The sequence below is a fragment of the Anguilla anguilla genome, chromosome 12, assembly GCF_013347855.1.
Source record: "Anguilla anguilla isolate fAngAng1 chromosome 12, fAngAng1.pri, whole genome shotgun sequence".
Taxonomy (NCBI): Eukaryota; Metazoa; Chordata; class Actinopteri; order Anguilliformes; family Anguillidae; genus Anguilla; species Anguilla anguilla.
In genome coordinates this window covers 18,915,985-18,937,480 of record NC_049212.1, presented here as the reverse complement: position 1 = coordinate 18,937,480, position 21,496 = coordinate 18,915,985, and the positions used below count along the sequence as shown (strand labels likewise).

The 21,496-nt window shown below is 38.2% G+C and overlaps 1 protein-coding gene across 1 annotated transcript; it reads right to left on the bottom strand.

Moving 5' to 3' along the window:
* Positions 1–108: 108 nt before the first annotated feature.
* On the bottom strand, positions 109–19,830 carry LOC118209950. Its single transcript, XM_035385681.1, has 12 exons — positions 19,759–19,830; positions 19,223–19,514; positions 17,959–18,753; positions 17,638–17,865; positions 17,313–17,463; positions 16,025–16,931; positions 12,805–13,038; positions 12,196–12,487; positions 10,652–11,437; positions 10,344–10,571; positions 8,754–8,877; positions 109–1,265 (listed from the first exon to the last, which is right to left on the bottom strand). Exons 1-12 carry the CDS (start codon positions 19,815–19,817, stop codon positions 352–354), a joined length of 5,010 nt encoding a protein of 1,669 aa, XP_035241572.1. The 5' UTR covers positions 19,818–19,830; the 3' UTR covers positions 109–351.
* Between the last annotated feature and the right edge of the window lie 1,666 nt (positions 19,831–21,496).

Here is a 21,496-nt window from a genome sequence, read left to right as displayed (position 1 = left end):
TGGTGCTTCCTTTTTTAAATAGGCATTTGTTAGAGAAAATAATACCTTGTGAATGATAGATGAAAGCTAAATAGTTTCCTAATTGTTATTTGATCAGATTAATTGGAGATTTCTTTCTGTATAACCTATGGAGTTTCACATAATTTCTGTGGTACTTAGTGTGACTTAAGTAAAATAAGAATCATCTCTCACTTGGAAGAGAATTTATTAATTTATTTGTTTGTTCAACATATGTCCAACATTTGTTCTAATGTCGACTGGTATATCAGTATGTACTTACAGCATATCTTACTGTTTTAACCCAGCATTTACTACAAATTATTATTATTTCCAACCATTTGATTTATTAATCTAAAGAGATTTTGAGAGCATCTTGCCCATCACATGTCTTCTTGAGTTTAATTCAGGTTTTAAAAGAATGATGTAACACTTAGGTGCAAAAATACAGAAAAGCAAACCAAAGCTGGAAGCTAAAATTGCAAAGATTTCCACAGCTACAGTGAACTTTCCAGGTGAGCTGACATACGCTGGTATAAAGGTGATCCAGACTGCACAGAATATAAGCATGCTGAATGTGATGAATTTGGCTTCGTTGAAGTTGTCAGGCAGCTTACGAGCCAGAAAAGCTAAAACAAAGCACAATATAGAGAGGAGTCCAATATAACCCAGCACAGCCCAGAACCCCAGTGCTGATCCTACATCACATTCTAGAATGATCTTTTCTTTGTAGTGCTTCATGTTCTTGTTGGGGAATGGAGGGGATATTGTTAACCAAAGCACACAAATAAGAACCTGTATGAGAGTGAAAGCAAGAACACTCATTCTCTGCTGGGGAGGCCCAAACCACTTCATCACATTACTGCCTGGAAGTGTAGCCCTGAATGCCATTAACACCACTATTGTTTTCCCCAGAACACAAGAGATGCAGAGGACAAAGGTGATCCCAAACGCAGTGTGGCGCAGCATACAGGACCAATCAAAGGGCCGGCCGATGAAGGTAAGAGAGCAAAGGAAACACAGTTTCAATGAAAAGAGCAGCAGGAAACTCAGCTCTGAGTTGTTGGCTTTCACAATGGGGGTGTCCTTCTTTATAAAGAACAGCACAGCCACAAGTACAGTTACACACACTCCAAGGAGTGAAAAAATGACGAGTATGATTCCCATGATTTCATGAAAAGACAAAAATTCAACTGCCTTTAAAACACACTGATCTCTTTTGGAATTGGACCAGAATGCTTCTGGACACTGAGTGCAGTCATTAGAATCTGTAAAAAAATATAATAAATACTTTGATTAGAAAAAATATGCAGAAATATTACTGGACATTATTAAAAATAAAAAGCACACAACTGATAGTTTCTGTGTAAAGCTTGATGGATTACTAAATTTTGAGTCTGCAACCACTGAATTCTGATGATTGGAAGGCTAGCCTCACCCACGAGATCCAAGCAAACTGATTGCGAGTTTTTGTCTTTACAATTATTTTTATTATACTCTTTGCTGCTACAAAAACAGTGATGGTACAGCGATTTGTATTTGACCTGAAACATATGGAGGACTAAACGTGCCAAAATGAAATAAATGATTAGATAAATAATTATGGAATTATATAAATAAAAAAATGAATGGGTCAATAATTAAATAAATACTTAATTTTATTTTGAGTTAATTAAATAATTGCCACCTCCTGATTGTACTTTTCATAATAGCATTATTATTTATTTTTGACAATAACATGTTGCATTTCCGAATTGCTTTTTCATTTCATTATGACATTTTCCGAATGACTTACTTCAGAATTTCGTTTTTATTTCTGAATGCCCTTTTTACTTTCATAATGGCACTTTTCAAAATGGTAATACCTACTCACTGGGTAATCTTTTGTGATTGATTGCTTAGTCTTGTTCAGAGCAGCGCCTGGTGTAATCCTTGGGATGATGTTAGCCAACTCTGGTAGTTATTTTCTACCTACTATATGCTCCTTTCAATGCTATGTAAGGAATAAACCATGACGAGCTGTCCTCTTATGGAAAATAATGTATGACAGGGGTGGTGATGCCGCCGAGGCAAAGGAAATAGCATGAAACCATAACTCAATCAAATTCATCTCCCTTGCTCTGTCTTTTTTTAATGGTGTGGGGTCGCAGTATAGACATGAAACCAAGTTTGAATGCCAGCTAGCTTTATGACAAGTTTTCCGTCACTTGTGACCTAACCAATATTAAAATTCAGCTGGGTTTTAGGTCAAAATGGTTTTCTAGCTTGCCAGCTAGGTAGCAAGCATTAAGTTCTTAATCAAATGTGTTCTTAATTAGCTAACGCCAGCTGAATAATGAATAAAAAGTTAAGCAAATGCTTAAGTGCTAGATCAAAATAACAGCACTGTAATGTGTTAAGTAGCTAGTTTTAACTGTGCTTGCTTAAGCAAGTAAGGAAGGCAGCCCTGCTGGCCAGGAACTGTGAAAGGGGTGGTTTGCGGCATTAGTCCAGCTAGCTGGCTAGCAGCATTAGTCCCCCTAGCTGGCTAGCAGCATTAGTCCCCCTAGTTGGCTAGCTGTGAAATAATAGGTTTCTATCAAAGACGTTCCTAGCTAGTGTTATATAGCTAGCGTACTAATTCGCTAATGTTGCAATCACCAGTTGGATAATGAAAAAACAATTAAGCAAACATTTCAGTGCTGGATTTAAATAACTGCACTTTCATTTGCTAATGCTAGTTAAAACTAGCTTCTGTTTGTGTTTGTGAGACAACCATGAAGACACTTCACCAATCCGGCTAGGCAGGAACTGTGGCCCTGTTCAGACCTGTACTTTGTATTCAGATATATCCAGATTGTGATTCGGTCGAGACGGATGTCAGTTCACACCTGGCATCAGAATACGTCTCCACATGTGTCTCGAGTGACCACTTGTGATTGGATCTCACTTCCCCGCTCAATATGCAAATAAACACGTACATCATTCCCGTTTGCAATGACCAAATGCGTTGTTGTTTTTAACCAGCAGGAGGTTAAAAACAACTGGTATATATGTTTTTAACCGGTATATTTTTATACAGTCTATATTTTTATACAGTCTATTTGCAGCAATGCACTACCTGTGCATCGTCTGCTGGAAATTAACAGACAAAAAAAAAAAATTGCAAAGACCTTGGAGCGCGGCAAAATCAAAACAAAAACAGACTGGGTCTATTCCTTAGCGTGTTCCAGGCAAACCAAATCGCCCAAGATGTTTGATGCACTCGTATGCGCTTTTCAAATTTTTCAAACGTCGTGGACAAAGTCAGCTTATGAGATTTGAGAACCAACCAAAATGACACAGTTCTATCCACTTCTGTTTTGCTCCAGAAAACAATGTCAGATAGGTCTATCAGCAAACATATGGTTTAGCTATGCCCAGAAGTCCTCAATAATAATAGTAATTTCCAAGAAATTACGAAAAATTGTTGACAACGTTTCTTTAGGTGTAGCGTCTTTTACTGCTACCACAGAGTGAATGCGTAAGTGAATGCGAAGATAAGACCTAGGGATGAGCGAGTACACTATTATCTGTATTTGTATCTGTATCTGTTCAACCAACAAAATTATCTGTATCCGTATCAGAGACTGTAAAAAATATGGACAAAGCTACTGTGACGTCAGCCATTGACTCTCTGTGGGTCTCTAAAACACGTTTTGAAGCTCAATGGCTCATGTTGTCGATTTGGAGCCAAAACCATAGAGTTAAGCGGTCTTGTGATTTTTACAATGTGATTGACAGTCCGGTGCGGAAAAGCCCATCAACCTGAACGAACAATTGCAGAACAAACTTGAGGCTAGCTGACTGTCTGCCGTTATGTTTTAAAATATATTATCAAATGTTTAATTTCCATCCGTGACTGTACTGTGTCATGTAATCACGTTATATGTATGACATTAATAATACAATTATGTTCAGTTATCTTCAATTTATGTTTCTCAGCAAAACAAATATGCTTAGCTAGCATATCAGCTTGCCAGTGAGCTAGGTAGGCTATCCGTGGTTAGCTCACGCATTAGCAATATGAACCACAGGGGAAGAACATCGACTACACTGATGGTCAATCAATCAGAGATGTGTAGGCTACTGGTGATTTGACTAGGCTAATTTTCATATAACTGTCTGGTAGACCTGCTGTTAACCGAGCAAGTTATCATCGTAGGTTTTCGCCACAGTCAGTTAATGAGCCAGTAACTGCTACTAGCTACTCCATCGCCGTTTGTGGTGTTCACTTGCTGGGTGTTGCTAGCTGACCGATCGTTCGCAAGTCACTTTCTACCGAATAAAAATTAACACTGTCAGCGGTGATGAACAAATCTACCAAGTATTTTAATAACTGATGCAGGCGTGTAAATATGACAACGCACTTTGTACAGCAAGTTTTCCACCTGGTGCATGAAGACAAAAATAATGTACATTGAATTTCTAATTATTATTAGGCTCTTATTATTTTTGTTCTTGTAAATTTATGGAGAACCATAAAACCAATGGAGAAAAGCAAGGAGCCCCCAGTCTTAAATGCTCTTGTCGGTCTCTTAAATGTTGAAAAACATGTTCCTTTCTAAATGCCAGTCTTACAAAGATGGTTAATTTCGTTAAATTTTGTGTGTGTGATTTCATTGTGTGTTGTATGTTATTCAGCAAATAAACCTTAAGACTCTTAATTCGCTTCGTGAAACTGAAAATTTTGAGGTGTTTATCCCAAAATCGGGATTATAGTAGCTTTGTCACATGCGTGAAGCATGGCCCAGGTAGACATTTACGGAATGTACACGACTGACAAGCCGTCAAACATGTTTGACAGATTGAATATTTGCCGGTTAGGGTTAGCTAGCTAGTCAAATAGCTTGGTAGCCGAAGTTGCAAAGTTTTAGCATAGGCTACTGGACTACCAAATATAGCAAGCTGATTACGCTTTCTGCCAACTAATTATTTGGTTAAGTAGGCTAAAGGAAATAGTAAAAATGACTCGCCTACTGAAAAACTTCAGAGGATGATTATTTTATGGGCGTCTACTGCAGCTGTAAATAGCACACGCCATAATGAAATCATTACAAAATGGGATGCCTGCATTTTCTGACTTCGCACAGGTGGACCATGGTCGGTGCCGCAATGTCAAGGCCAAGAGGCGCCACCTCCCACCCCAGTGACCATAGACTGTAGCCCCTGCTGTAGGTTAGTCCTCCGCAGTAATCAGGAAGTGACGCAAACTGTACCTCATTGGTCCACAACAAATATTATAACAGTGCCCAAATGACAGAATGAATCATGAAATCGACCCATGGACAGTCATAAGACAAATAAAATACACATATTGTGACTATTTGTACTCATGAGAAAAAATTATTGACTTTGTATTTTGACCGCATTTGTACCGTAGACTTACATGGAAACCGGATATGAAAACACCTATACTGGAGCCAACCGCAGTATCGCTAGTGAGCAACCAGGAACAACAAGACCAGGAAATGAGCTTCAAAAACTGGTTTTAGCCGTTTGATCCGTATCCGTACTCGGAATGGGCGGGGCTTAAACCGGAAATGGACGGGGTATAACCGGAAGTTGGTATTTTAACCTCTTGGCGCAAAGCCCTTAGTGGTCGGCATGCAGGCGTGCCAAGATTACTGAACTCAGACATTCAGTGCTACTACAACCAAAGTATGAGTTAAAAACAGAAACGCTTGGTTTAGGTTCATTAGTAGACCATACATGACAACTATGCCGAATATGGAGTTTCGCCGCGCCACCATTGTCGCTCTGGTCGTTCATTTAACATGCACCCCCTCCCTGCAGTCTCATCTGCAACTACACCCCCCACCCATGACATAATGAACAATATTGTCTATCTGGGCATTCATAAAAAATATTCTTTCACCACTCAAAAATCGTATTCTGTTATAGCAACAAGATATACACAACAATGGCCCTAAGATATACCAATACAGCAGTGAAAATGCTGCTCATTGAATAACGAAATAAACGAGACAAAGTTTTTAAAAATTATACTATGTCATTCTACAGTCAATATCTGGGACTAAATATTGAATAAATACACAACCTTACCATTGGTTTTACGCGTAGAGATGTCCCTTTTGAGACTGAGTGGTCATATATTGTCTTGGACAATCCGTTTGTGAAATATACACGCATTTATGATGCTTGGGTACCTTCCAAAATAGCTGTGCGTAATACCACACATGTCGTTTATGGCGTTGTCGCCCTTTTTAGTACAGACTGACTTGATTGACAATTAATTTATTACGTAGGTGACAGTATAAGCTTTCTAACGATGTATAACATGTCTAATTTTGCTTTTGGAATAGCGTTTAATAGGTCAGTGTAACCGAAAATTTTCTTATCGTAGTCGCTCTGTGGTAGCTGTAAAAGACGCCGTTATCGTTACTCTGGTTTTATTATTTTTTTAAATGAACTGACTGTGTGAAGACAGTAGTAGACAGAGCGTGCTAGGTTACAGTTGGCTAACCAGGATGTACTGTTTGTCTTGTGATTTCAGGTGAGCGATGACGTCTAAATGTACAAAAGTGATATTGCATTAGTACAGTGGATGTATAAAAATTCTAGGATGTCAATGATGCTAGTAGAGTGTGTGTATGAGATCACTAAATGTTAGGAAATACAAGTACATGCTTATACCATGTAGTCGCTAGCTAACTGGCTAGTTATCCCCACTGTAGCAGCTAGTTAACTGGCTAGTTAGCCCTATAGCCCCATAGACATATACGTCTATGGTTAGCCCCACTGTAGCAAGCTAGAAGCTAGAAATGTCCGTTTGTAATCAGTAATATGTGCTTAAGTGTGAATGTCCAGTAAATGTGTGTTTAGCTATGGTGATAATAATGTGTTGAGCTGAATCTGAGAATTGCAAACTTTATTTTATTGAGAATATATGAGAGAATATATGACATGACATGACAGATGTCTGTCCCTGTGGACAAAGTGGTTATGACGATGGCAAGATTGTGTTGTGTGGCGCAGCAGCAGTGAACTTTGTGTGTAGGAGCTCTGTGTGTGGTTGGCCTATCACAGAACGATGTGGACACTGGACACAGCTACCAAATGAGGATTTTCCTTCATCACCAGTACGGATATTGACACATTTAACTCGGATGGTACTCCTGCTCGTAAAAAGTACATTATCAGTACCGGATACTCGTTTCATCCGAGTATTTGGCTCAACCCTAATAAGAACATTTTGGTTACCCTGACCTATAAAACGCCATTCCAAAAGCAAAATTAGGCATGTTATACATCGTTAGAAAGCTTATACTCTCACCTACTGAATAAATGAATTGTCAATCAAGCCAGACTGTACTAAAAAGGGCGACAGCGCCATAAACGACACGTGTGGTATTACTCACAGCTATTTTGGAAGGTACCCAAGCATCACAAATGCGCGTATATTTCACAAACGGATTGTCCAAGACAATATATGACCGCTCAGTCTCAAAAGGGACATCTCTAAGTGTAAAACCAATTGTAAGGTTGTATATTTATTCAATATTTACTCTCAGATATTGACTCTAGAATGACATGGTATCATTTTATTAAACTTTGTCTCATTTATTTTGTTATTCAGTGTGGCTTCTTGTTGTTTTGCACTTTAATATGACGCCGTTGGCGTGCAAATGAGTATGTACTTCCGCTTACACAGAGGACGCAGAGGACGTCAGTTGACTAGGCGGTCCTTCAATGTGGCCCAGGATGCATTCCTGTTCACACTGCTAAAATAATGTGGCCATATGCAAGCCAGAACACCTACGAATGTGGTCTGAGTGATCGGATCTCAATGCGTCCTCAATGCGTCTTGGGTGCGTTCACACCTGTAGTTAGAGCTGCCCACTTGTGATCGGATCACCCAAGACGCTTTTTAATGCCAGGTGTGAACAAGGCCTGTGAGTGGAATGGCTAGCCACATTAACCCTATTGGCTACCTAGCTAGCAAGCAATGTTCTTAATCAGAGTAAGCCCCTGCAGTTTGACTGATGTAGCATTGTCATGATGAAACTTGTGTTTTGTGTTTTTGCAACTTGCTTTTATTCCTGTAAACTATTTGCACTCATTCAATATTTTTTTTCTGGATGTATAATTTATTTGACCTATTTGCAGTGTGCATTGGGGATGGATGTGTGTGGAGCGAATAGTAGCCTAATAGCTATTGCCCTAGGGTGAAACGTACTAGCAATAATTTTAACATGCAGATGGATATTTAAAAAAATACAATATGTTATTATGAAATAAAATATTATCATGTTATTGTGAAAAGGACAATCATGAGGTGGAAGTTATTAAATTATTTTGAAATAAATTTATTTATTTATTTATTTATTTATTTATTTATTTATTTATTTAATTTTGGCACGTTTAGTCCTCCATAGAAACAAAGCAAAACTGAAAGTTTGTATTCATGATATTTTTGTGCATTAAAGCAAGCTGATGCTGTTGTTTTATGATCAATGCCATTATGCCATTGGACAGCATGTGAGTATAATCGTTTGGGAGCTGTAGTCAAAACGGTCAGGCTTATTTCCAAGATAAAGCAATGCCTTTGGTTTAATTTCATTTGTAGAAATGGAAGACTTCTAAATGGCAGTAATGCAGTGATTGTGCATACATGTATTTTTTTTTAATGGCCTCTGGAGAATGTTATGAAAGGAACTATAAATCAGTTAGCCTCCCCTTGCATCTTAAATTGCCAAGTGTTAGCTCTAGATTACCTGTAATATTGCTTATTTCTCCCTCAGCGCAGGGCACACAGTCATAGCAGCAGACAGGCCTTCCTCTCTGCACGACCTTCCTTGTGCCTGGGGGACAGCTCTCACTGCACACTGACCTGGGTTTCTGTGTGAAAGGGAAAATAGGTTCTTGCCAAGCATTCATGGATAATATTGTGTTGAATTATGCTATAAAGATGCCAGTATAAAAGGTTACTATATTTACTGTACTATAAAAAGCAAGATGAAAATGCTGTATTGAGGCCAGAAGGAGTAATATTGCCATTAGTAGCCTATATGGTTTATAGAGATACTGGGCCTCTTTCACAAAACTTTTCTTAAATTATTCTTACTTTTGTTCTTAAAAATGTATCTAGTAGTAGTAGTAGTAGTAATAATTTATTTCGGTCCTTATTATTACAATTTTCCAAAAAGAATGCACATAGAAATAAACAATAAGGCATTAAATTAAAAGGAAAACAAAAAATATTGACCGAAAAGGTGTAGACTGAAGGTTTAGCTTATTATACCTACCCTTTTTACATAGCATATTCTAATAGGCAACCCTTTCACTACTAGGTTTAGGCTATACAAAAAAAAAGCAGAACAGAAACAAAAACAAAAGTTCCAAATGTTTCATACACAATAATGATCATAACTCCGTTTTATATTTGTTTACCACATTATTTTTAAACATTTTTTTTAATTTGCAAAGTGAACTACACATTCTTAATTCCTTGTCACAACTATTCCACAAATTAACCACTTTGACAGATATACATCTAATCTTTATATTTGTCCTTACCCTTTTTAAACATACCTATTCCCCTAATTTCATACTAGCTCTCTCTAATTTCAAACAACCTCTGAATATGGTTAGGAAGCAAATTATTTTGTGCTTTGTACATTATCTGTACAGTTTTAAGATCAGCTAGATCACAAAATTTTAAAGCGTGTAAATTATTAAAAGGTTGGTTTGTAATAATCTGTTCGATTTTTGTTAAATTCTTTAATAATTGTTAAATTCATTGGCAATTTCTTTTGTTTTATTTATAATTGTATTGTTATCTTTTACAAAGTAATTTGGTTTGTTACAAAGTAATTTGGTTTGAAAAATGTATCTATGTAAAAACAATATGTGATTCATGACATGTGCAGACCTTTGTTTTTGTGTATATCTCAGGTGTATTATATAATTAATTCTGGCTGTTTGTAAAGGTTATGCACAATCCTGTTCATATGATTTGCATAAGGAAACAGCCATGAACAAATACAGATAAGAAAAAATTATGAATGGAGATGTTCTTGGACACATTCTTACACGCGGTTTACAATCAAGTGTGATCATACACGTTTTGTGAATGAGGCCCATTATTTTTATGCTCTTAGAACTAAGTGCAAATATTAATGTTTCCTAGTCTACAAATTAATTTTAATTTAAACACGTACTGTCAATAGCCAAATTTAAACATTGCTTTTTATTAAAGGTACTGTGTGATACCAATTCAGTTCACATGTAATTTATAATATATGCCCCATTTACAAAATTTAAAAGTAAGTATTAAATGGTGTATTTGTTAACAAACCATTTACCTGTTTTTGCCCACCTGCCCATACCATACTAACAGGACTCATCACAAACTGCTGACCAGGTGGTAAAGAAGCATCATAGTCGCCGACCACTCTGAACTCTACTGCACCATCAGGGCCAAGCTGCCAGTTCACCACCTCATATCTGGCTACTGGGTCTCCATTACTGTCAAAATAGACTTTCTCTCCAGTTTCCAGAGTGAAATTTACATTTTTCAGAGTCGTAAGGACCTGTACAGGAACAAAGATTGAAGTTGAGAAAAATTATTGGTAGATTTTATTAACTATATAAGAAGGGCTTGTAGAGTTACCTGCCAGGGCTCTGTTTTCACATGGTTTGTGCAGCCTTGATGGGGTGTACATGCCAGCAGGTCATGTAGAGAATGAGCAACAGCGTATACTGCTTTATAAACATTGTTGGAGATTCTCAGCTCTGATACATCAGTGTATTGGTTTTTCAGTTCAATTAAGCTCTCGGATCCAGAACAGGGGGGTAAATTTACTCCATTGGTCAGAGAACATTGAAAAGCAGTTTCCCAAAAGTCTACAATATCACTGTTGTTTGGGTTTTGGGAGGGGTGAAGTTTCAGCACAAACTCTCTCAAGCCATTTATTTTGGCTTTGGGGACAGCAAAGCCAATAGACCCTCCCAGTATTCTGAAACTTGTTGGTGTCACTAGATTGCTTGCCGTTATCCAGGCCTCACTGCCTACCATTTGGAGACCTATGATATTCTGAAGCGTCAGCTGCTCCAGTAAGTGGTTCATCTCCCCCTGAGCAAGAAATGCTACAATAACCTTTGCAGTACCTCTTTTGATAACATCTACAACCTTCAGTAATTTTTCTGGTTCTGTTCTGTGAAATTTCTCAGAATACTCAATACAGATCCCTTCTTGTTGAGCAGCTTCAATAAATGTGGCCATCCCATTGTTGCCATAGTCACTGTCACTTCTCACTGCTCCTATCCAGGTCCAGCCAAACTGCTTCACCAGCTGAGCCAGTGCTCTGCTCTGGTAATAGTCACTGGGAATGGTTCTGAAGAATGTGGGGAATTCTTTTCTGTTGCTCAGACATGCACATGTAGCAAAGTGGCTGATCTGTAAAAATATGAATACAGAAAAAATGGTAACATAAATAGAACAATATAATGGAAATAATTGAAGAGGATTATACAACTCCAAGACAAAGTAAACAATAACAGGTAATAAAGATAATCGGTCAAAACATGTGCAACATATTTGCATGGAATACTTTTGGAGGTAGATGTTTCTGACAAGTGTTTTAGAGGAGCAGCATTTTTACTAGAATTTTCAAATGTTTATATTGGGTCAAGAACAAATATAGATTGAAAGGAATTAACTAAAGAGGCAGAGAACATCACAAGTTTAGTAGAAAGTTCAAGTCGGAATAAATGGGGACTTGTGTTAGATTTTTTTCTTGTGCTTCCAAATGCAAACATTTGTTCATTTAATGTTGTTGAATTTAAAATATATTCTGTTAAGACAAATGATATTTTTTATGTAATTTAAAAATGCAATTAAACCAGATTTATCTAAATAAGAAAAGGAAGCATTGGTAGATGGTTTGGTAAATACAGTAATATTGGTAAACACAATGATATATTACATTTCATACTGGCCATGAAAAATATATATGCAATTTCAAGCATTTGACTTGCACTACAACATAACAGCAATCATGACTGTTCAATTGTGCTGGTCGTAAGGTAATTGAAGAAATCAATCTGCTTTTATGAATTCCAAATGTAGTTGCCAGAATTATACTGCTTTCAAATTAACATGTCCCTGAATAATTCTCCATGTTTTTCTCCATGAAGAACAACCAAAAAACTTACCACTGGAATTTTAAGTAATCCAACTGTTGCAGCAATTGCAATTGTGTTAGTAGATCCAGATTCTCCAATGATGGCCTGCACTGCTGCTGGTGTGGAGCATGATGTGTCTGTCAGTATTTCCTCATAACCATTCATTAGAGCCATCGCTGACCGTATAGAGATTGTTGAAGAAGCACAGGTGTCATATATCTTATATCCAAGAGATACACCTGGGAGGAGGTCAGTTCTGTTATTTATTTCTTCAGTGGTGAAGATCATGGTCTGGGCCAGTCGATATTCTCTGAAATTAACTCTGTTGAAATTACACGCTATTATTTTGATCATATATTTTTACAATTAGAACATTTAATTCTTAAATCCATTGTTTGAATCTCAAATCCAATATCCAAATGAATTCCATAAGAATAGGTTGTTAAGATTTAGTGGATTCTGTTATCCATGAAGACTCATAATTGCCATATGTCGTTAGTATATATTGATGAAAACTCAAGCAGCTCATCTTAAGCCAGTTTTACATCTGGGATTTCTCGTGCCATCATCTGACTACAAGACCAGTTCCCTGCCCTATGCACACACTGCAGTACAAAATTCATTCTGTGTTTACCTTACCGTACACAGTCAACGGGCTCTGGTGCTCCTGTGAATTCCATGCTTGTTTCCCTGGGTTGGCTGTGCAAGGAGAAGACCCCGCCGATGTTGATGTCTCCATGTTGATAGAAGCTGGGCTTGGCTGCTCTCCCTAGTATTCTGCATGGTGGGGTCTGTGCTGCAGCCCAGAGGACTGTCTGTGTCAGCAGAATGGTCTGCAGTGCCATCCCACTGCACATCTCAGATCCAGCACTGCTGTGTACCAGGTTTAAATACATGAGTTTTAATTCTCCATCTATTTGTGATCCTCAAAGGCATAAAGTAGTCCCAGGATAAGCAAGATAAGGCGGAGCAACTTGCACTGGCAAAGAAACAACAAATGATGTATTTAATTCAGAGGAGTGATAACATGTAACCCTGTTTTTTTTAAAACAATATTTACCTTTGATTACCTTGCTGAAACTCTTGCTGAAACTCTATTGGCTTTGTTTATTTATTTATTTATTTATTTATTTATTTATTTATTTATTTATTTATTTATTTTTTATTATTATTATTATTATTATTATTATTATTATTATTATTATTATTATTATTATTCCCTAAAACGGAATGGGCAGCAAAAACTAGAAATCATACTATGATGCAGGTTTGTTCCTATGCCCCCCCCCCCCCCCCCCCCCCCCACTACTCAGGTTATTGCAATGACACCTGGTGGCCTGGTGAAACAGTTTACGCTTTGGCCCATAACTCTTCAATGGTTTGACCAATCAAACTGAGATTTTGTTAATGAGATATCTTAAAAACATGGCCGCCATCAGCCACTCAGCTCTCAACAGCCATTTGGCAGGCTTATCAATGGCTAATCATCATGAATCTTGGTGGGTATATTGACCTCTTGACTTGGTATTACCATGTAAGAGATCAGTCAGTCATTAGGGGGCGCTATAGCAAATATGCAGGCTTTCAAATAACATATCTTTGGCTATGGTTATGGGAAAATTGTATAAAGTGTAGTAGATCCTGCGCCTTTAGATGAACAACTTTGCCTCAACTAACATCAGCAACCATCTGGTTTTCCGCCAATTAGATTTTTTAGCAAAGCTTACTTTTGCGGACTAGTCTGGGGCCGTTTGGCCCATCGTAACCAAATTAGGCAAGAAAGAGTTTATGGAGTCTGGACCTCAATAATTGATTTTCAAAACAATATGACCGCCACACATCAATCAATTGTCATGGGCTTGGCCATGTTATACTTAGCCTACTCTTGAATGCTATGTCTAGTCCTCAAGAAATTTGGTATGTAAGTGCAGGACATGATTCTGAGGAAACATGCAGGCTTTGGCACATGCTTGCCAATAGGTGGCGTTATGAAAACCAAAAAACATTTAAATGCCTATAACTCTTAAACTGTTTGACCAATCAGGCTGATATTTTGTAAGTGACATCTCTGTGAAAGAACATTAAACAACATTGTCTCAAGAAACAACATTAGCAACCATTTTGTTTTTCTGCCATTTTGAATTTTTGACATAACTAACTTTTGTGAACTAGTCCTACACCATTAAGCTGAGTGTCACAAAATTAGGCTTGAAATAAGTCTAAAAGTCTAAAATTGAATCATTATCAAAAATCTGAACTTTCATAACAATATGGCCACCATATACAAATAAACTGTTGTGAGGCCATTTTTGCTAAAATAGCTGTAACTTGTGAGTGCTTGGCCCGATCATCCTGGAACTTGGCATACATGTACAATGGTTGACTCGGAGGCAGCATTTGGTGGTGCTTAGCCAATAGGTGGCACTATAAGAGAAAAATAAATGCCTTTAACTCCTAAATTGATTGAGCAGTCAAGTTGAATGTTGGCATGCTATGTTGTTGTGTCAGTCTGCCATTGAATGTACAATGATAAAGTCTGACTGAAATAACTGAAAAAATATGGCCACCATCCACCAAATAGTTGTCAGTGGGCATGTGACAGGCTTAGAAATGGCAGATCATCATGAAACATCATCATGAGGCAGTTAGTTGAATAAATTAATTCATGTATATTCACACACTGAAATAATGGTAGCTGCTATGCTTGTTTATGTTTAGAGTCATGCTCGTTTATCTAATATTCATGTACTAGCAAATAAACGCTTGCTCGTCTTGAATTACCAAATTTGTCTGTTAGATATGAGCCCCAAAAAAGAACTTGACATTTTAGTTTCTGTTGTAGGCTATCTAGCTTTCGGGAAGGATGCTATGTGATGCTATTCTGATGAGTAGGGCCATGACCCTGAAGCCTGTCTTCCCTGAAAATGTCATGGCAGAGAGAAGTGTAATGGTGTGGAGATGAATGTCTCATTGACTGAAGCATGAAAATGACAATTTTTTCCCCTTTGAAGCTAGAGAAGTTCCTATTTATTTGCTCTAATGTCCCTTATATTAATGTGCCGAAAGCTGAAGTGGTCCATATATGAGTGTTTCGAAAAGCCATTGAATTTATGTGTTTTTCTAAGCATTTATAAATTGCAACATATCAATTTTCACCCTGACACAAGCATTTAAGTTCTTATTGCAGAACTGTATATTGTCTCAGGGATCATGGTGCCCTATAACCAGAATCAAACAGAATGGAATATAATCTGGACAAATAGGTCGGGTATTGCTTGAATGGGTACTACCACAGTTGCTGTTGCTCACTTTTATTCACTTGCTGGGGGGAGAGTAATCTTCACACTGGTACTGTTTGACAAAGATTAAGAACGCTGCATGTCCAGATGACATAATCAGATGTGCTTCATGTTCCTAAAGAGACAGTCACTGTTTGTGTAAGGACTGACTGTTGGTCCCTTCAGATGAATGGACAATGCTCAATTTACAAAATAAATACTGGGTATTGCTAGAATCTGTGAAATTCTTTAATATTAGCAGGTACTCATTTCTCTGTGAATAATGAGGCTAATAATAATAGAATAACCACAAAAAGAAAAAGAAAGCCAACTGATTATTACATGCGTAATGCCACAAGCTAACTAATGTTTATAAATGAACACTAAACACAGATGTATGATCATCATTGTTTTAGTAATATATTAGTTATTATCCACTTCCTACATTTCTGCCTTAACACATAATCTGGCACCTGTTAATAATTGTAATACCAGTGTCCATCGTACATAACATATATTTGGTGACTAATAACTGTGGTGCCCTAAATGCGTAATCACAAGGTGCCACAGCTAGTCATTGAGATTTAGCATGTGTTTTACCCATTAAGTGTTTCCTTGTGTTTTGCTCAGGTCTGAACAACATTATATAACATTTTGGAATAAAAATACAGAACAACAAACCAAAACTGGAAGCTAAAATAGCAAATATTTCCACGGCTACAGTGAACTTTCCAGGTGAGCTGACATAAGCTGGTATAAAGGTGATCCAGACTGCACAGAATATGAGCATGCTGAACGTGATGAATTTGGCTTCATTGAAGTTGTCAGGCAACTTACGAGCCAGAAAAGCTAAAATAAAGCACAGTAGAGAGAGGAGCCCAATATAACCCAGTACAGCCCAGAACCCCACTGCTGATCCTACATCACATTCTAGAATTATCTTTTCTTTGTAGTGCTTCATGTTCTTGTTGGGGAAAGGAGGGGATATTGTTAACCAAAGCACACAAATAAGGACCTGTATGAGAGTGAAAGCAAGAACACTCAGTCTCTGCTGCAGAGGCCCAAACCACTTCATGACATTACTGCCTGGAAGTGTAGCCCTAAAGGCCATTAACACCACTATTGTTTTCCCCAGAACACAAGAGATGCAGAGGACAAAGGTGATCCCAAACGCAGTGTGGCGCAGCATACAGGACCACTCAGAGGGCCGACCGATGAAGGTAAGAGAGCAAAGGAAACACAGTTTCAATGAAAAGAGCAGCAGGAAGCTCAGCTCTGAGTTGTTGGCTTTTACAATGGGTGTGTCCTTTTGAATGAAGAACAACACAGCCACAAGTACAGTTAAAGATGTTCCAAGTAGTGAAAAAATGACGAGTATGATTCCCATAATTTCTTGAAAGGACAAAAATTCAACAGCCTTTAAAACACATTGATCTCTTTTAGCATTAGGCCAGTATTCGTCTGGGCACTGAATGCAGTCATTAGAATCTGCAAAAGAATGATGAATACCACGATTAGAAATCTGGACATGGGCGCAGCCAATAGCGCAGCACATGGGCACACTGGGCACGGTTACTGAATATTGGTACATACTTCTGTGACCAGAGGCATGCAGTACACAGCTCACAGCACACTGCACAGGTGTGAATAGGGCTGGATTGGGCTGAATATATAATCTGTAGGTGCAGGGCTTAACAGTAACTTTTTGGCTGTCCAGCCACTGTGGCTGGTGGTTTGGCTAGACAACCCCAACCAGTAGACAAATCAGTTTTAGCCACTATTAAATTATTGAACTGAGTATTTAACATGTTCAGCATTATATAAAGAGCACAATTTTGACTGGTTGTGGACTGGTTGACTCTGAATTACCTGTAACATTGCTGATTTCTCCTTCAGCGCAGGGCACACAGTCATAGCAGCAGACAGGCCTTCCTCTCTGCACAGCCTTCCGGGTGCCTGGGGGGCAGCTCTCACTGCATACTGATGTGGGTTTCTGTGCAACATGTTCATGAGAGTGGAGCTGAGGGTGAGTGTCTAGGTTACTAGGTTAGCAAAAATGCTAATGAATCAGGTTTGAATATGAGCATGTTGAGCTTAATTTGGGATCAATTTTAAGCTTGGTTCTCAGTGCTGAAAGCTATTTAGTCTAGTGATGTTATCAGGCCACCTTTTCATGTAGTACATAAACACTTACTTGTTTTTGCCCACCTGCCCAAACTATACTAGCAGGACTCATCACAAACTGCAGACCAGATGGTAAAGAAGCATCATAGTAGCCAACCACTCTGAACTGTACTGCACCATCAGGACCAACCTGCCAGTTCACCACCTCATATCTGGCTACCGGATCTCCATTACTGTCAAAAGAGACTTTCTCTCCAGTTCCCAAAGTAAAATTGACTTTTTTGAGAGCCTCAAGCACCTGTAGAGAAACAAAGATTTAAGCAGCCATAAATGCATAGTTGCCTCTGTTCATGATTGTGTTCAGTAACTATATGCAGGTTTTTTGAGTTACCTGCCAGGGCTCTGTTTTCACCCTATTTGTGCAGCCTTGATGGGGTGCACATGCCAGCAGGTCATGCAGAGAATGAGCAATAGCATATGCTGCTTTGTAAACATTGTTGGAAATTCTCAGCTCTGATACATCAGTGTATTCGTTTTCTAGTTCACTCAAACTCTCAGATCCAGTGCAGGGGGTAATGTGAGAAAGCTTGTTTTCATTCATTAGTGAACATTGAAAAGCATTTTCCCAAAAGTCTACAACAGCAAGGTTTCCTGGATGTTGTGAGGGATGAAGCTTTAATACAAATTCTTTTAAGCCATTTATTTTGCCTTTGGTGATAGCAACACCAATCGACCCCCCCAGTATTCTATAACTTGTAGGATTCATGAGAATACTTGCTGTTATCCAGGCCTCACTGCCTACCATTTGTAAACCAGTAATGTTCTGCTGGTTCAGCTGTTCTAGTAAACTCTTCATCTCAACCTGAGAAAAAAATGCAACAATTACCTTTGCAGTACCTCTTTTGATAACATCTACAACCTTCAGTAGTTTCTCTGTTTCTGTTATATGAAATTTCTCAGAATACTCAATGCAGATCCCTTCCTCTTGAGCAGCTTCTATAAATGTGGCCATCCCATTGTTGCCATATTCATTATCACTTCTCACTGCTCCTATCCAGGTCCAGCCAAAGTGCTTCACCAGCTGAGCCAGTGCTCTGCTCTGGTAATAGTCACTGGGAATGGTTCTGAAGAATGAGGGAAACTGTTGCCTGTTGCTCAGACATGCACATGTTGAAAAGTGACTGATCTGAAAAGCATAACAAAAAGTAAACCATGACAGCTTTTCAAATGTGAACAGCAAACAGAGTAAAGTTAAAGTATTATGGTTCAGCAAGGTGAGAGTCAACAAGCTTTTTGTATGTGGTGTGTATATAAAGTTTTACGTCACATATTGAGATAATAGAAAATACCTTCTTTGTCCTCCAGAAAACAAATTTGTTATTACAACATAGTCAGGGACTTTTTGGGACTTTTTGGTTGGGCTTTTTATTTTATTAAAATATCTATTAAAATATTATAATTAGAGGTTGAAATAGTCTGTGTAGATAAGAATTCTGAATTGAAATGACTGTTCTTTTAACTTTTAATTGTTTTCCATCATTTTTTTTTTTTTTTACCATGACATTTTTACAGGAGAAAACACCTACTGAGGAGACACAAACATACTTGAACTACACAAAAAAATACAGAAAATAATTATTTCTTGGAACTCTTACCACTGGAATCCGAAATAATCCAACAGTTGCTGCAATTGCCATCGAGTTAGTTGACACAGACTCCCCAATAATGGCCTGCACTACTGCCGGTGTGGAGCATGATGTGTCAGACAGTGTTTCCTCATAACCGTTCAGCAAAGCCATAGCCGCTCTTATAGAGAATATTGTGGAGATGCAGGAATCGTATATCTTATATCCAAGAGATACACCGGGGAGGAGGTCAGTTCTGTTGTTTATTTCTTCAATGGTGAAGATCATAGTTTGAGCCACCTGAAATTCTCTGAAATTAACTCTAGAAATTTCACATTATGTTATTATTTTTATTTTTTTTAATTTAATACTTAAATCTTTTAAAATGCAATTATGCATTCACAAGCAAACTTACTGCAGGTTAATCTATGTGGAGTATTCAGGAGTTTACTTTTTTAAATATTGTTGATATTACCTTTAATTAGGATTGAATCACTGAAATTCCTTATTGTCAAATAATAACCGATACAAACAGCAGCTAAATATAAGTTATAATTTAACCTCACCGAGAACACTTCTGCAACTCTGGTTTGATGTCAAATTTCATGGCAGTTTTCAAAGGCATTTGACGCAGAGCGAAGACCCCACCAAGGTTGATGTCTCCATGTTGATAGAAGTTAGGCTTGGCTGCTCTCCCCAGTATTCTGCATGGTGGAGTCTGTGCTGCAGCCCAGAAGACTGTCAGTGCCAACAGAATGGTCTGCAGTGCCATCCCACTGCTGCTCCTGCACTGCTGTGTACCAGGTTTAAATAAAGCAGTTGCAATTCTCAATCGATTTGTCATTCTCTAAGGCATGACTGAGTCCCAGGATATGCAGATTGAGGCGGAGCAAAATGCCGACACAACAGAGACAACAGCAAACGTGAACAATTCCAAGAAGCACTCTGATCTTAACTGTGCACTGTGATCTTATCAACTCTAATTTAATTAAATAATGTGGAGAATAAGATGGTGAAGCCTTTCAAAACTGTGTTTGGGTTTTGAGGCACTACGCATAGTCTACTACATCACTCTGGATACAACAGATTACTTACGCACGCAAATGATCAAGCACTGAGCCCATAATGTCATTTCGCTTTCTGTGAACTGTGAAACCAGGGATTTTTTTTTCTTAAAGGCACAGTATCAAAAGCCAAATGTTAAAGACATTTCTGCGGTGTTATCCCCAGAATATTTTATTATTATGCAGCTTCATAACATTTTGCCCCAGAGAAGAATCTGTAGTCAATGTTGATAAGTGAGGCATGGCTATTTAGCTCCTGTTTTACATACTTTATGCATACCATATAATCACTACCTGGTTGGTATATTGGTGAACATGGTGGGTGATGGTCACCAGCAGGGGGAACTCTACCACATAATTTGTAGTGCTACCACTCCATAAGCTGCAAGGGGTAGTTCAGCAATACTACATTTCCAAATGTTAGTTCACCAATCAACAGTCAGTTTGGGCATTCTGAAGACTCCAGTCAGATTCTCCCACCAGATTATTTATTTATGTACTTATTTTTTATTTTTCATGGTTTAAATATGGCATACTTATTGGATATGCAAACTAAAACCAACAGCTCTACATAAATTACTGTACAAAAATCTGGCACACATTTAAGGACCTGTATGAGAGTGAAATCTAGAAAACTCTGCTGGGGAGGCCCAAACCACTTCATGACATGGAAGAGTACTGCCTGGAAGAGTTGCCCTGAAGGCCCTTAATAGTTAACCCTGTGTTATCTTTCCTGGAACACAAGAGATGCAGAGGACAAAGATGATCCAAAACGATAGAAACTCATATCTTGCAACTTGTTACTCACAATTCAGTACTGAGAGGTTCCTTTAGAACTCAGAAACTCAATCTCGAGACTTGTTACCTTACTCACCATTTGGGGCTTCCTCGAGATCTGGAATCTATTTTATTGAAACTCAGTCATGAGACCTCGGGAATTGAAACCTACTTTTCTGGAACTTAATCCTGAGGCTTGCACCCAGCCTCGGGTGGGGAACCAGGACCTTATCTCTGAGACTTTGCACACATCTCCCAGTGCCCGGGACACTACAGCTCCGACTGCATGCACCAGCTTTTAGTGGGTTCTTACTGTATAAGCTGTGAACAAAGTATTTGTGAGGCTGGAAAATTGTTAGGAAGGAAGATGCAGTTGTGATGGAAATATAATTGTTTATTAATAAACATATTCACCAGTTAAATTGATGTCCGCAAATATAAACACATTCATTACCTATAGCTG